Source organism: Entelurus aequoreus, linkage group LG14 (genome assembly GCF_033978785.1).
Source record: "Entelurus aequoreus isolate RoL-2023_Sb linkage group LG14, RoL_Eaeq_v1.1, whole genome shotgun sequence".
Lineage (NCBI taxonomy): Eukaryota > Metazoa > Chordata > Actinopteri > Syngnathiformes > Syngnathidae > Entelurus > Entelurus aequoreus.
The window spans coordinates 47,915,860-47,932,620 of NC_084744.1; the positions used below are offsets into that span (position 1 = coordinate 47,915,860).

The 16,761-nt window shown below is 40.8% G+C and overlaps 1 protein-coding gene across 5 annotated transcripts in view; it reads left to right on the forward strand.

Moving 5' to 3' along the window:
• Nucleotides 1–1,545: 1,545 nt before the first annotated feature.
• dip2a (disco-interacting protein 2 homolog A) overlaps nt 1,546–16,761 on the forward strand; it is a 222,984-nt gene continuing 207,768 nt past the window's right edge. For 2 of the 5 annotated variants that reach the window (XM_062070064.1, XM_062070065.1), the window contains exon 1: nt 1,548–2,039. In XM_062070064.1, the coding sequence (XP_061926048.1) occupies nt 1,916–2,039 (124 nt within the window). In that variant the 5' untranslated portion in view covers nt 1,548–1,915. Of the gene's footprint in view, nt 2,040–14,978; nt 15,116–15,723; nt 15,857–16,761 lie in introns of those variants that run through there. The other 3 variants (XM_062070068.1, XM_062070066.1, XM_062070067.1) reach the window with 3 other exon arrangements.

Genomic DNA, 16,761 nt, shown 5'->3' on the forward strand with positions numbered 1-16,761 from the left:
GCTCTAAATTGCGGGTACGAGTACCCCTGAAGGCACTCCAGTGAGTAAAGGAGATTTTGGAAAAAGGTATATCTGCAGAGAGGTTAGGAATATTTAATCCATTGCTGATTTTGAAAGGTTAGTGTTAAAAATATATGAGGAGTGATGGAGGGGTGGCATGGTGTGGTGGGCATGGAGCAGCCATGCCGGAAACTTGAGGGTTGCGGGTTCGCTCCCTGCCTCTTGCCATCCAAAATCACTGCCGTTGTGTCCTTGGGCAGTGTGAAATTTGGTGGAGGAGGAATTATGGTGTGGCGTTGGTTTTTCAGGAGTTGGGCTTGGCCCCTTAGTTCCAGTGAAAGAAACTTTGAATTGCTCCAGGATGCCAACACATTTTGACAATTCCATGGGATGGCACTTCAAGTTAAAGTGAAGTGAAGTGAATTATATTTATATAGCGCTTTTCTCAAGTGACTCAAAGCGCTTTATATTGTGAAACCCAATATCTAAGTTACATTTTTAAACCAGTGTGGGGGGCACTGGGAGCAGGTGGGTAAAGTGTCTTGCCCAAGGACTCAACAGCAGTGACTAGGATGGCGAAAGCGGGGATCGAACCTGCAATCCTGAAGTTGCTGGCACGGCCGCTCTACCAACCGAGCTATACCAGTTAAAGTTAAAGTACCAATGATTGTCACACACACACTAGGTGTGGCGAAATTATTCTCTGCATTTGACCCATCACCCTTGATCGCCCCCTGGGAGGTGAGGGGAGCAGTGGACAGCAGCGGTGGCCGCGCCCGGGAATCATTTTTGGTGATTTAACCCCCAAGTTCATATGTGAGTAAAGGCAGATGGCCAAATACTTTTGGCAATATAGTGTATTCGCCATTATAAAGGTGCGTACCCATTCTAGTGGCCCATTTTTTGTTTTTATTCATGAATAGTGTCGCCATGGTAACACGAAATGGTCCCTATTTAAAAGGCCGCAATCAGCGAACAGCCCCTTTCCGACGGTATAACAAGTATTAAGTGTAAGAGAAACGTGCGGAACAAGAATTTAAAAAAGTTAAAAGTTGAAGTATGAGCAATAATAATATGGGATGCTCGCATTGCAGCAGGCCCATAATAAAAAAATATCCACACAATACAATTCAATAAATCAGGTTTGAGAATAATAAAAGTTGAAGTATGAGCGATAATAATATGGGATGCTTGCATTGCAGCAGGCCCATAATAAAAAGTTATCCACACAATACAATTCAATAAATCAGGTTTGAGAATTAAAAAAGTAAAAAGTTGAAGTGTGAGCAATAATAATATGGGATGCTCGCATTGCAGCAGGCCCATAATAAAAAAATATCCACACAATACAATTCAATAAATCAGGTTTGAGAATAAAAAAAGTTAAAAGTTGAAGTATGAGCAATAATAATATGGGATGCTTGCATTGCAGCAGGCCCATAATAAAAAAAATATCCACACAATACAATGGTCTCAAAAAATCAGGTTTGTGCGGTTGCTGAGTCGCGCCGCTAGGGGGCAGTGTCTTCCCGCCTCGCCCTAACAGGTGAGCGCTCGCTGGGCTGTGCTGCTGTGATGCAATGGCGAGCGATGGTTGAGTTGAATGAGTTCTCGCCACAGTTGAAGTGAGGCAGCCGTCACTGCAGGACGCAGCCCGGGCAGTGTGGCACCACCACCACCACCGCCGCTGGTAAACACAGCCGTCGCCCCGGGTGCCAACACTCGTTTCCCGCTCGATGGCAACACGTCGCCGCCAGCGTGTGCTAGCTAGCCGTGTCATGGTTCGGGACTTAGAGACGCACCCTGTTTTCTCCCCACGCCCGTGAGCAATACCTATTTTTTTTTGTGGAAGTGGCAAAAGCTAGCTTTATTGTGAAGCAAACCCGTGGATACATATTTTTTAAATTTTTTTGGGATGGCGGAGAGAACCTCAGCTGGTGTGCTGGCCGTGACGCTGGAGCCCACACCGGCTGTCGCTATGACCCTACCGGCGGAGGTCCGGGCCAGGCTGGCGGAGCTGGAGCTGGAGCTCTCTGAAGGTACCTGTGCTCCATTAAAGCTAATGTTTGTATTCCTCCCGCCATTATGGCAATATATTAGTAGGGGGACTATTTTATGTCAATTCCCCAGAGCTGGAGCACTTTTATTTGCAGCGTGACAACTACATGACTACAAAGTGACTTCCACGATGTCCCACTGTCATGCCCCACGACCTGCTTGTTGTCATTAAGTTGTTTAGACAGCACACGTCACGGTAGAGTCTGATTGCTCAGCTGAGTTGACACACCAATGCAGCAGCTATGTGCTTGTTTAACGAGTCCCGGGGTCAGCAATCCACAGCTCTAGAGCCTCATGTGGCTCTTTAACGCCGCCCTAGTGGCTCCCTGGACCTCCTTCAAAGATGTGTGAAAATGTAAAAAGATGAAGGAACAAATATATTTTTTGTTTTAATATATTTTCTAAACATGACACAAACCTTCCTAATTGTTAGGAATCCCACCGTTTATGTTGTAGGTAGGTCGGTCTTTATTGTCATTGCACAAGTACAACTCTCATCATGCTTCACTGATGAGAGTATTAGGTAAGCACCGTTTTGTCCCACTAATTTCAGCGATCCTTGAACTCACCGTAGTTTGTTTATATGTACAACTTTCTCCGATGCTGCCACAGAAAGACGTGTTTTATGCCACTCCTCTGTCTCATTTTGTCCACCAAATGTTTTATGCTATGCGTTAGGGTTGTACGGTATATCGGTATTAGTATAATACCGCGATACTAATGAATCATATTCGGTACTATACCGCCTCTGAAAAGTACCGGTCCGCCACACGAACTGCTTGTTGTCATTAAGTTGTTAGACAGCACACGTCACGGTAGAGTCTGATTGCTCAGCTGAGTTGACACACCAATGCAGCAGCTATGTGCTTGTTTAACGAGTCCCGGGGTCAGCAATCCACAGCTCTAGAGCCGCATGTGGCTCTTTAACGCCGCCCTAGTGGCTCTTTAACGCAGCCCTGGACCTCCTTCAAAGATGTGTGAAAATGTAAAAAGATGAAAAAAAATATATCTTTTTTGTTTTAATATATTTTCTAAACATGACACAAAACTTCCTAACTGTTAGAAATCACACTGTTTATGTTATACATGCTTCACTGATGAGAGTATTTGGTAAGCACCATTTTGTCCTACTAATTTCAGCGATCCTTGAACTCACCATAGTTTGTTTACATGTACAACTGTCTCCGATGCTGCCACAGAAAGACGTGATTTATGCCACTCCTTCTTTGTCTAATTTTGTCCACCAAATGTTATATGCTGTGCGTTAGGGTTGTACGCTATACCGGTATTAGTATAGTACCGCAATACTAATGAATCATATTCGGTACTATACCGCCTCTGAAAGGGACCGTGATTATTACGTTTTAACAGAAGTGTAGATAGAACATGTTAAAAGAGAAAGTAAGCAGATATTAACTGTAAATGAACAATTAGATTAACAATTCATTTTCTACCACTTGTCCTTAATAATGTTGACAAAATAATAGAATGGAAAATGACACAATATGTTACTGCATATGTCATCAGACTAAATTAGGAGCCTTTGATTGTTTACTCACTAATAAAAGACAAGTTGTCTAGTATGTTCACTAAGCTGCTTATTTAAGGACAAACTTGCAATAAGAAACATATGTTTAATGTACCCTAAGATTTTTTGTTAAAATAAAGCCAATAATGCCATTTTTTGTGGCCCCCTTTATTTAGAAAAGTACCGAAAAGTATCAAAATAATTTTGATACCGGTACCAAAATATTGGTATCGGGACAACACTACTGTGTGTAAATGCACAAAGGTGAGCTTTGTTGATTTTATTGATTTGCTGGAGTGCTTATCAGGCATATTTGGTCAATCTATGACAGCAAGCTAATCGATGCTAACATGCTATTAAGGCCAGCTGTGTGTACATATTGCATCATTATGCCTCGTTTGTAGCTATATTTGAGCTCATTAATAGCTGTTACTTGTATCCTCTTTGTATATAATTTAGTTTGCATGTCATTTCCTTTACTTATGTCCTCTGTGTATTTTAATATATATTTGCATGTCTCATGACACATCATCTGTATGTAATATTGGCTGCATTTAGCTCCTTGAATTCCTTGAATTCCTTCTAAGTCTATAACATGATCTGAAAGCCCAGTTACAGCTCTTTTTATTACCAAATATGTGTTATATGTGTTTTATGTTGCACGATTGCACCAAGAAAAATTCCTAGTTTGTGAACCCGTTCTCAAACAATGGCAATAAAACTATTCTGATTCTGATTCTGATTCTGATTCTGATTCTGATTCTGATTCTGATTTCTCATAGTTGTTTGTGTGCCATGTTGTTCCAGACCACAGCAAACGTTACCCAGCTTGCAAAGATTGTAAAAAATCCATTAGAAGAAATTTCCTTAAACTTGGACACACACATCTTTACCTTTGGCCATTCTTAGTAATTTCCAGAAATTATCTCATCCCGTGAGAAGCCTCCATTTTACTAATGATTTCCAATGTTGAAAAATGTGTAGAATAAAAATTAAAATACAACATTTCTGTCAACGAAGATTTGTGTCAGCCTTTGATAGTAGGCTAATATTGCTAATATAGACAGTTGCATCATGTGTTGCCTTCATTTTATAAGGATTTAAATTTTTTGCGGCTCCAGACATATTTTTTTTTTTGTATTTTTGGTCCAATATGGCTCTTTCAACATTGTGGGTTGCCGACCCCTGAACTAGTCCATGTGTGTCTTGCTTCGAGGTAAAAATAACTTAAAAAAACAAAGACAGCAAAGGCTGAATATGTCATTGTTGTCTGTCAAAAATAGCATCAAAAAAGTCTTTATGAACTTTTAAAGCAATGTTTCTTGAAATAGTGGGTCAGGACCCCGTCAGCGGTCGAGAGCAGCAGGGATGGGATGTACCGATCGATCGGATACGGATCAGTATCGGCTGATTGCCATCTATTGCCGATCACAAGTGCCGATCCGGTCTGGCTGACACTGTATTTACCCTTTTTTCCAGGTTATAGAGCTGTTTTAGCCGCACCTACCATATTTTAGAAGAAAACATATTATTACTTATATTAGCCGCATCGGACAATAAGCCACATATATATACCAGTTCGAAATATTTTGTAAATGTTTTTTTTACATATCTTAATTGATTCCAATTGGTGCCTGTCAAACGGCAGTAAAATGGTTGATCAAACAAAACGGAAGTCTTTTTCATGGACCCACTAGCTGCGGAAGCTAGCTCTCCAATCAGTTAAACAGACCTTATAACTCCACATTGACATTTTGGTAAATTTACGAAACTGAAACAATACAAAAAGAATGCCATTGTAAGTTGATAATATTAACACAGACACTTATAAATATGTTAGCATATTCTCTAATGCTAACAACGCCAGCTTGATTATATATCTATTATATATATAGCTCGTACAAATATGAATGAAACAATTCCTACAGACATCACACATGGGACATTTTAGTAAGTATGAATTGTTTTAGTTATATTTCATAAAAGTTTGGAGTGATGAATGAAGAATCCTTTCAAGCAGAAACACTATGGATGTTTAACTTCCGCTTCAAGGCATGAAAAAGGAAGTACATTGTTAACCCGCAGCACTTGCAGTGAGCAAACTCGTCCAAAAGATGGAATAAACAATAACACAGCTTTTCAGTATCTTGGCATAATATAAAAAACTATTTGTTGAGTACAAAACATAACCGTTAGCGAAGAAAAATCCACAAAAATTAGCCGCACCGTTTTATAAGCCGCAGGATTCAAAGCGTTGGAAAAAAGTTGCTACTTCTAGTCCGTAAAATACGGTATTTACAGATCCCCGGCTGACAAGAAGCTACCATCTAGCATTTTAACCGATACCAGTACCAAATCGGTAGTATAACAATGGTGATGCTGCAAGTTAAAAGGTGCCTAAACCGGTATCAAAACATTTTTAAACATACATTTTTGGAAAGAAACCCACAATGCCTTTTTATTTTTATGGAATTTTTTGACATTCACACTAAAAAGACTAATAATTGGAATGCTCTAATTATAGATAGAATAAATTATGATGGCTCGGGCATCTACTGCGGTCAAGGCCGCCTTAAAGGCCTACTGAAATGAATTTTTTTTATTTAAACGGGGATAGCAGATCTATTCTATGTGTCATACTTGATCATTTCGCGATATTGCCATATTTTTGCTGAAAGGATTTAGTATAGAACAACGACGATAAAGATCGCAACTTTTGGTATCTGATAAAAAAAGGCTTGCCCCTACCGGAAGTAGCGTGACGTAGTCAATTGAACATATACGCAAAGTTCCCTATTGTTTACAATGATGGCCGCATGAAGTGAGAGAGATTCGGACCGAGAAAGCGACGATTTCCCCATTAATTTGAGCGAGGATGAAAGATTTGTGGATGAGTAAAGTGCAAGTGAAGGACTAGTGGGGAGTTGAAGCTATTCAGATAGGGAAGATGCTGTGAGAGCCGGGGGTGACCTGATATTCAGCTGGGAATGACTACAACAGTAACATATATATACAACAAGACATATATATACTCTATTAGCCACAACACAACCAGGCTTATATTTAATATGCCACAAATTAATCCTGCATAAAAACACCTACGTGTTTGTTATGCTAGCTCCTAGCTCCTCTGCTAGCTCCTAGCTCCATAGAACGCGCCAATACAATTCAAACACCTGATCAACACACACAATCACTCAGCCCAAAAGACCATTCACCTAACCCAAGGTTCATAAAGCTTATATATTTTTAAAAAGTTACGTACGTGACGCGCACATACGGTCAAGCTATCAAATGTTTAGCAGCCAAGGCTGCATACTCACGGTACCTGATATTCATCTGGGAATGACTACAACAGTAAATAAACACAAGACATATATATACTCTATTAGCCACAACACAACCAGGCTTATATTTAATATGCCACAAATTAATCCTGCATAAAAACACCTACGTGTTTGTTATGCTAGCTCCTAGCTCCTCTGCTAGCTCCTAGCTCCATAGAACACGCCAATACAATTCAAACACCTGATCAACACACACAATCACTCAGCCCAAAAGACAGTTCACCTAACCCAATGTTCATAAAGCTTATATATTTTTAAAAAGTTACGTACGTGACGCGCACATACGGTCAAGCTATCAAATGTTTAGCAGCCAAGGCTGCATACTCACGGTACCTGATATTCAGCTGGGAATGACTAAAACAGTAAATAAACACAAGACATATATTTACTCTATTAGCCACAACACAACCAGGCTTATATTTAATATGACACAAATTAATCCTGCATAAAAACACCTACGTCTTTGTTATGCTAACTCCTAGCTCCTATGCTAGCTCCTAGCTCCATAGAACACGCCAATACAATTCAAACACCTGATCAACACACACAATCACTCAGCCCAAAAGACCGTTCACCTAACCCAAGGTTCATAAAGCTTATATATTTAAAAAAAGTTACGTACATACGCAAAAAAAAAGTTGCGCACATACGGTCAAGCGATCAAATATTTAGAAGCCAAAGCTGCATACTCACGGTAGCACGTCTGCGTCTTTGTCATCCAAATCAAAGTAATCCTGGTAAGAGTCTGTGTTGTCCCAGTTCTCTACAGGCGTCTGTGTATCGAAGTCAAAAGTCCTCCTGGTTAGAGTCTCTGTTATCCGAGTTCTTCCATCTTGACTGCATCTTTCGGGAATGTAAACAAAGACGCGCCGGCTGTGTACTGTTGTTGCTGACTTCGTTCGAAAAATACGTCCGTTTCGCACCGACAACTTTCTTCTTTGCTTGCTCAGCTTCTTTCTCCATAATGCAATGAACATAATTGCAACAGATTCACGAACACAGATGTCCAGAATACTGTGGAATTATGAAATAAAAACAGAGCTTTTTTGTATTGGATTCAATGGGGAAGGCATACCTCTGTTCGCCGGGCTACGTCACGCGCATACGTCATCCTCAGAGGCGTTTCGAACCGGAAGTTTAGCGGCAAATTTAAAATGTCACTTTATAAGTTAACCCGGCCGTATTGGCATGTGTTATAATGTTAAGATTTCATCATTGATATATAAACTATCAGACTGCGTGGTCGGTAGTAGTGGGTTTCAGTAGGTCTTCAATGCAGCCCACCCAATCAGGGGCCCCCCAATTTTGACGGCGGAATGCAGTGATTGATATTTTTGCATTGTTGCTGTTCTGTTGAATGAAATCATAGTTTTTTTTTATCAAAGTTTGTTTTCGGGAGTGGGGTGGGGGGTTTTGAGTTTGGAGTGGGATGTGTTGTTGCGGTTGGTGGCCCAAAACTCTCTCAGCCCCAGGGCCCCCTGTTGGGTTTAGTCGGACCTGACTACGGATGCCTCCTGCACGCCTCCCTGGTGAGATGTTTCAGGCATGCCCAGCTGGGAGGAGGCCTCGGGCCAGACCTTGGACACGCTGGAAAGACTGTCTCACGGCTGGCCTTGGAATGCCTCGGTGTACCCCCGGTGGAACGAGAGGATTTGGCCGGGGGACAGGGAAGTCTGGGCATCTCTGCTTAGACTGCTGCCCCCGCGATTTGGACTCGGATAAGCGGTGTAAAATGGGTGGATGGATAAGTTAAATGATAACAAAGTAATACATTTAAGATAAAGACACCGTAAAATCCACAACAAATTGGTACAATTAGTGCAGCAATAAAGAACATAGAGAATGTGCAAAAAGCAACTTGTAATATTGATACTCATAATTACAAAGGTTTGTGAATGCAACCTTGCTCGCTGTAAGCGTCACTGGTGTATCATGAGGAAGAGCTGTGTTGTTGTTGTTGTTGTAGCTATCGGTGTTATGAGGGCTGCTGTTGGCCTGTTAAAGTTAGTAATACGTTTATAAAAGTTTGTGACAGGAATGCCGTCGTCAGCTGCATATAAGTAGAATGTAAATCACACAATGTGAAGTAAAGTAATAATAAAGTACAACATTTACGTTGGAGAGTGGACTTCTAGGGTATTTCCTTGCAGCTACTTCGCTGTCAAGCACACCATCAGCAGCTTTTCCATATCTTTAAGGATACATGTCGGCGAATAGATATTATTGTAATGTTCTTGGCTAAACTTAGACTCATTGTTGATATGCTTAAATTGCTTCACCCACTTGGTGCCACGCTTGGTCTTGTTTTTGATCATTTATTTTTTTAATTCAATAAATATCTTCTCAGAACTGTTACTTACATTCAAATTTTTCCTTCACATGGTTGGAAAAACAAAGGAAAGTCTATTCTCTAGATATGAGTTAATGCTAGCGAGTAGGACGGATGTTTTGGGCGGATTTTACGGGGTTCACCGTGACATTTGCTACGCAAACCATCCATCCGTCCATCCATCTTCTTCCGCTTATCCGAGGTTGGGTCGCGGGGAAGCCCAGACTTCCCTCTCCCCAGCCACTTCGTCCAGCTCTTCCCGTGGGATTCCGAAGCGTTCCCAGGCCAGCCGGGAGATATAGTTTTCCCAACGTGTCCTGGGTCTTCCCCATGGCCTTCTACCGGTCGGACATGCCCTAAACACCTCCCTAGGGAGGCGTTCGGGTGGCATCCTGACCAGATGCCCGAACCACCTCATCTGGCTCCTCTCGATGTGGAGGAGCAGCGGCTTTACTTTGAGCTCCTCCCGGATGACAGAGCTTCTCACCATATCTCTGAGGGAGAGCCCCGCCACTCAGTGGAGGAAACTCATTTAGGCCGCTTGTACCCGTGATCTTGTCCTTTCGGTCATAACCCAAAGCTCATGACCATAGGTGAGGATGGGAACGTAGATCGACCGGTAAATTGAGAGCTTTCCCTTCCGGCTCAGCTACTTCTTTACCACAATGGATCAATACAGCGTCCGCATTACTGAAGACGCCGCACAGATCCGCCTGTCGATCTCACGATCCACTTTTCCCTCACTCGTGAACAAGACTCTGAGGTACTTGAACTCCTCCACTTGGGGCAGGGTCTCCTCCCCAACCCGGAGATGGCACTCTACCCTTTTCTGGGGGAGAACAATGGACTCGGACTTGGAGGTGCTGATTCTCATCCCAGTTGCTTCACACTCGGCTACGAACCGATACTGTGAGAGCTGAAGATCCTGGCCAGATGAAGCCATCAGGACCACATCATCTGTACAAAGCAGAGACTTAATGCTGCAACCACCAAACCGGATCCCCTCAACGCCTTGACTGCGCCTAGAAATTCTGTCCATAAAAGTTATGAACAGAATCGGTGACAAAGGGCAGCCCTGGCGGAGTCCAACCCTCACTGGAAACGTAAACCATAGGGCTTAAAAGTGTGATGTGGAAACACAATTTATCTCGGATGCATCGGAATAGCATCAGAATAGCACAAAAACGTTTTCCAGCAACAATGGCTACCCAGCCCCCACAATGCATTACGGAATCCCGTGCCCTTTCGAGCCCTATTGTCAAGGATACTGGTAACTCTGCTTGTAATTTAAAGCATAACAATGAGCCGAGTGAAGGCTCTTATCTCAAAAGACTCAACCCTATTGAGTTGAGTTTTTGCTTGCCCTGATGTGGGATCTGAGCCGAGGATGTCGTTGTGGCTTGTGCAGCCCTTTGAGACACTCGTGATTTAGGGCTATATAAATAAACTTTGATTGATTGATAAGTTGGGTACGACTGTTCTGTATTGTACACTGTATTGACCTGCTCAGTGGCCTTGTGGTTAGAGTGTCCGCCCTGAGATTGGTAGGTTGTGAGTTCAAACCCCGGCCGAGTCATACCAAAGACTATAAAAATGGGACCTATTACCTCCCTGCTTGGCACTCAGCACCAAGGGTTGGAATTGCGGGATAAATCACCAAAATGATTCCCGAGCGTGGCCACCGCTGCTGCTCACTGCTCCCCTCACCTCCAAGGGGATGGGTCAGTAATTTCACCGCACCTAGTGTGTGTGTGACTATCAGTGGTACTTTAACTTGAACTTAATTCTTAAAGGGGTATTATCAATTATTGTCTTTGTGGTATTTTTGTCCAACATTTTGTCCAAGCTACAGGAAGTTGTGTTACATCCGTGCAGAACTTTCGCTATCATTCTGCTCAGTACAACAATGGCATGAAAACAGGAATTCAGTACATTTAAAAAAATTGGGTTTTCCATGTCCTGAGAAATAAGAATGAATGAATTTGTTGAGCTTGTCACAGTTACTAGAAACTGCTTGTTTGCAAGTTGTTTTCTGCTCCTGGAGCTTAGTATTGTGCACATCAAATAAGGCTTGGAAATAGAGCCAAGGTGCACGCTTTGATAAGTACATGAGCTGCCAGAGAGGCCACTAATGGAACAGACATGTTTCCACAAGTGTCCTACCAAATCTATATCTGTCCAGTTTCCTCTTCCTGCTCTCCGCACGACACGTCCTGCCATATTGGTGTTGTGATAGCAGCATTTCCCCCCTTCTCCTCTTGCTGTGGTCTCTCTCCTCTCCCCCTGCTCTCAGTATCTCCATTACCGAGGCGTCACTTCATCTCCCGCTTGAATCCTGTCCCGGCGTGCCGCAGTGACCCGCTGACCTCAAAATGATGCTGTTCAGCCACATCCTTTCTCGGGTGGAATAGACGGCTTGTTGTCCTGGAAAGGAGACGAGGGGCTCACGTCTTCTCAATGAGCGCCTCTCACAGGGGTGTTTGACATGTACTGTCCCATCACCGCTTAGTATGCGCGAGTGTGTGGGTAGCCTTTTGTGAGGGGCGCAGGAACGTTGTATTATTCATATGGCGGAATGGATGTGTCTTGTATGTTTTCATAAGCAGTCTAGCGGCAGCGGCCTGATATTTTGGCGTCAGCAGTCGAGACCCACCGACGTGTGAGATAAACAATCTGTGCAACCTCATTGAGGTTATGAAACGTAGCGGCACACGTTTATTGTCATTTTCAGCAGTTCTGCCCAGTTGGTACCGACTACATATCACCGGACGACCTCTATCTTATTAACCATTGAGACAAGCAAACTTCAGGGTTCGTACGGGTGCTTAAAAACCTTGAAAATGCTTGAATTTGAATGTTGTGCTTTCAAGGTTTGAAAAATGATTGAATTTTGGGTGAAGTGCTTGTAAATGCTTGGAAATTTTCATATTTCTGTCTGACTCAATAGGCTAATTATAAAATGGAAAAACATTAAATAAGTCCATCCATCCATTTTCTTCCACTTATCCGAGGTCATGACCATAGGTGAGGATGGGAACGTAGATCGACCGGTAAATTGAGAGCTTTGCCTTCTGGCTCAGCTCCTTCACCACAACGGATCGATACAGCGTCCGCATTACTGAAGATGCCGCACCGATCCGCCTGTCGATTTCACGATCCACTCTTCCCTCACTCTAAATACGTTTCCTTAAAAATGAAAGCTACACGCTTGATCTGTTGGCTTTGCACGAGCCCTTACATTAGGTTGTTGTCATGCCAGAGCCGTATATTTACGGCTCTCTGTAGCCCCCAAGAAGACAGTGGTGCATCGGTCCATCATGCCGGGAGGTTGACGTTTTAATGAACATGATGTATGCATGAATTATGATACAAACAAACAAGTAAACAATTATGTTATTTCTTGTAAGGAATGATGTCTACATGAATTATGATACAAACAAACAAGTAAACTATAATAATAATTAATGTTGTTTATTGTAAGGAACTATGTATACATGAATTATGATACGAACAAACAAGTAAACAATTATTAATGTTATTTATTGTAAGGAATGATGTGTACATGAATGATGATGTTACAAACTAACAAGTAAACAACGTTTGCAAACACCGATGACATTGAATAGTCTGCAGAAACACTGCTTCATTTTCTATGCCCCATTCAGTTAATGATAACTGCTGGTTCAACGTTAGGCTTCGGTTTTAGCAGATTTTCCGTATTTTTCCTACAGACAGCATTTGGTGACCTCAAACAACAAGGCTATGGATTGATTCACACTGGTTTTTGCCTTTTGAAGGGTACTGGAAAAACTGGAACATTTTTATCTTGAAAGTCCTTAAAAAGTGCTTGAATTTGGCCACGGAAAAGGTGTACAAACCCTGAATCTTCTTGGCGTAGGGAAATAGATAAAGTTGAGCATTAGTCCTCATTATTATAGTGTCTAATATAGGGGTGTAACGATTCGTTTTAACAATGATTTGATTCGTTCAATTCAGAATTTGTGCTTGCCGATACAATTCAGGGACAATATTATTTTTTATTTTTAGAACATTACGATCCAAAACTATACAGTGAGTTGAAATCTATTCAATAACTTTTTAGCAAAAAAAAAAAAAAATCCACCAAGTGTGACTGTGAAATAAATACTGGATACTGGACATTGCAGGTGAAGTTTCCTGTATTTGTATAATTTTTTTCTTAGGAAATTAAGTGTAAATTAATTATGGATACAAACAAGCAAGTACACAACAATGAATGTTATGCAGTATATTTGGTTAGTATTTATTTTTCTAATCAGCCTGACCTAAGCCAAAGTTGTATGTGTTAAATAAATTATAATATATGTGATTAACACATGGTTTCATATAATTTAAAAAAATCAAGAGTAAGATTACCAATTCAGTGATAATATTTGAGTGGGATCCAGACCCCTCTGTAGTGGAAAAGTTGGGACCCGAGATAAAAAAGTTAAGAACCCCTAGCTTAGTTGCTCAGACAGCATAGATTTATATACGGTAGGTTTAGATTATATGGTTTAGATTATATGTTATTTCTTCATGGAGAAAGATGGTAATTTTTCTTCTTTTCATGTCAGCATTTAAGCTAGCAAACTCGTGCCTGTCAGCCCGTGAGTTCATCAAAGTGCAGTTATCAATCATGGTTTTTTCGTTAATTTTAATTAAAAACTGTAATGCCAACCGTCAGGAGTTTTACCACGGTTATCATTAAAACCGTTTATCGTTACATCCCTACACAATGCCCAACACTAGTGAGCTACAGTGCTAACATTACAGTCACATTTTTAACAGGAACATCATGCTAGGTTAGCCTAGCGTCTGAAGAAAAAGTACGGTAAACAATCCAACTTACAGTTCCCACGTCCCAAGCTGACTGACAGATAAGTGGACTGAGCTCTAGCTTTTAAAATGTGTAGTGAAATCTACTTTTTTTCTTTTATTATTATGTTACGCTAGGGAAAAAGCTATTTTTAAGTCCAGTAGGTCGATAAACTGTAGGTAGACCAGTCCAAATGTATATCTCTGCGGTGAATATTACCGATTAATGTGTTTTTTTGGATTGATTGGCCAACACCAAAATGATCCTGGCAAATTAAGGTCACTTCTTTGGGCCAAATAGGTTGTGTATGTGCTACTTTTTGCTGCTGCGTGATCAAAAGATGGGGTGGAAAGGAGGGCAAGAAGACAGATGAGCCACATTATCTCCTGCTGGTATGAAGGAGGGTTTGTGTCGTCTGCACGGAAAATTCATAGCCTCTTTTTCTCACTCCTCAAATGGTATCGTTCCCTTCTTTGTTATTGTGGGCCACACCCTCTGATTGCAAAACATTTTTTTGGGAGGCTGTTTTCTTTTTTTTTATTGAAGCCGCCAAACACAAACCCCATCAGTTTGTTTCAGTTTGTTTTTGTGGCTTGCTGTCATTTAGCAAATGTTTGCAGAGGTTTGTGGTTGTTGAACTGCCGCCACTGTTTGTTTGTTTGAGGTAGCAGTTGTTGAAGGTTTAAAGTGGTCTGTATGAGACTTTGCAAATGTACAATGACAATCTTGTGCTAATGTTTGTGGTTTTGCTTTAATGTCTTCCAGTATGCAAAACTGACTTTTTCATGACATTATCGCTCTTCAAACAGTTCCCTTTGAAATTACATTTTTTTATGATGTCATGAAGGAAAACACTATCAGTAACTTGATAGCGCCTCTGACCTGTTCTTAGCTTCTTGTAGACAAGCTCTCACCATGTACACCACTTTTTTGTAAAAAAAACAAAAAGGGGGTAGGCTTTGCTACACTTCTCAAGATATACTGTATCATGGAGCTCAGGCAGTTATCCGTCAGATGTAAGTTTGACCATTTTGTTTTTCTTCAGCAAAAAGGCTAAACTAGCATAATGTTGCTGTTAAAATGTTTGCACTGTAGCTCACCAAAAAGCAGCCATGCTAGTGTTGATAATGTTTGTTTCCTGTCCTCTTTAATGTTATATTGTAGGTTCTGTTATATGGCATCTTTTACGTTGGCCAAGTGCAGAGATAGTGTTCAGTACATATGTAAATAGTGACGAAAGTGCACAAAAGCATTTGTTAAAGACCAGTGTTAGTTGTGTTGACTAATAATTTTCGTCTTAGTTATCATTAACAATCTACTTTCCTTATTTTCGTCTTAGTTATCATTAACAATCTACTTTCCCCTGATGAAAACAAGACGATAATTAATCAAAACAAAACGGACGTTGACCAAAACTTGACAAAATTAATCAACATTTTCGGCGACCAATAAGGAGGTGAAAATGTTGACAGAAACGAAATCCAATCCTATTTAATCTTGTCTTGTAGATTGGTGGGACAAGTTTGGAATATATCCAATCACAGCTCTTGAACAGCATACATATAAAAGAGGGGTGGGAAGTTGGATATGAAGTAGAGCCAATCAGATGATTTTTCTTGTGAGACAAGGAAGTTGGGTTTAACATGTTCCACACATAATGTGTATGCCTAAGAGAAAGTGAAGAAGACGCATTTAATTTTTGATGCTTTATGATGTCATCAGCAGGCGAGTCTTTGTGACATCTACACAACTGTAAGGTAAAGCTAATTCTTTTACCATATAACCAATTTATTAAAATATATATAATACATTTTCTCTGCCTCAAGGAATCGTTTATTTACTTCTAAATCTTTTTATGTGGTCCAACACACTTTTGTCACACGCACAGCATAAAAAGGATGAGGATTGACTGGTTTCTGTTTATTTATTTGAAGCCGACATTTGTTAACAAATGAAAGGCTGCAGCCCCTCTGCGACTCAAGAGGGACAAGCAGTAGAAAATGGATGGGTGGATGAAATGTGCCCCGCCACAAATGTGTATTTTCTGCTTCCGGTTCTCCCACGCTCATAAATAATGATGAAAGCATACATCATAACGCTGTTTCATTTAAAAAAGTGCCTTAAAGATTGTTATTGGCATTGACGTGTGGAACAAAAAATTACTAATTACATCATTCCTGACCCTAAGATCATGCTACTTTTGTGCTAAACAAATGCTTTGCAGGCAGACTAAAATAAAGGTGCTTTGAAATCAAGTTTAAAGAGGCCTTATCTTTTATACTTTTTATTTTATTCGACTTAATTTACTGGAATTTTAGCTGACTAAAATGTTGTGTGATTTCATTGACTGAAACTATACCAAAACTAAATCAATTTAGATGACTAAAATTTGACAAACTAAAATACATTTTCGTCAAAAGACTGACTAAAACTAAATCAAAACTGCTGTCAAAATGAACACTGTTGGAGACAGGTGTGTATAAACACAGTTCATTAGCATTAAAGCTACAGATGCACAAAACGGTGTGTTCTCTGCAGGACTGAACAAAAGCCCTTTTAAACTGTCTAAATTCTAGCATAAATGCTAGAGGTTGTTCTATACACTATTTTAGGTCCCACTCCCCTGACACTCATTCATATTTGTTCAAAAGTAATACACAGT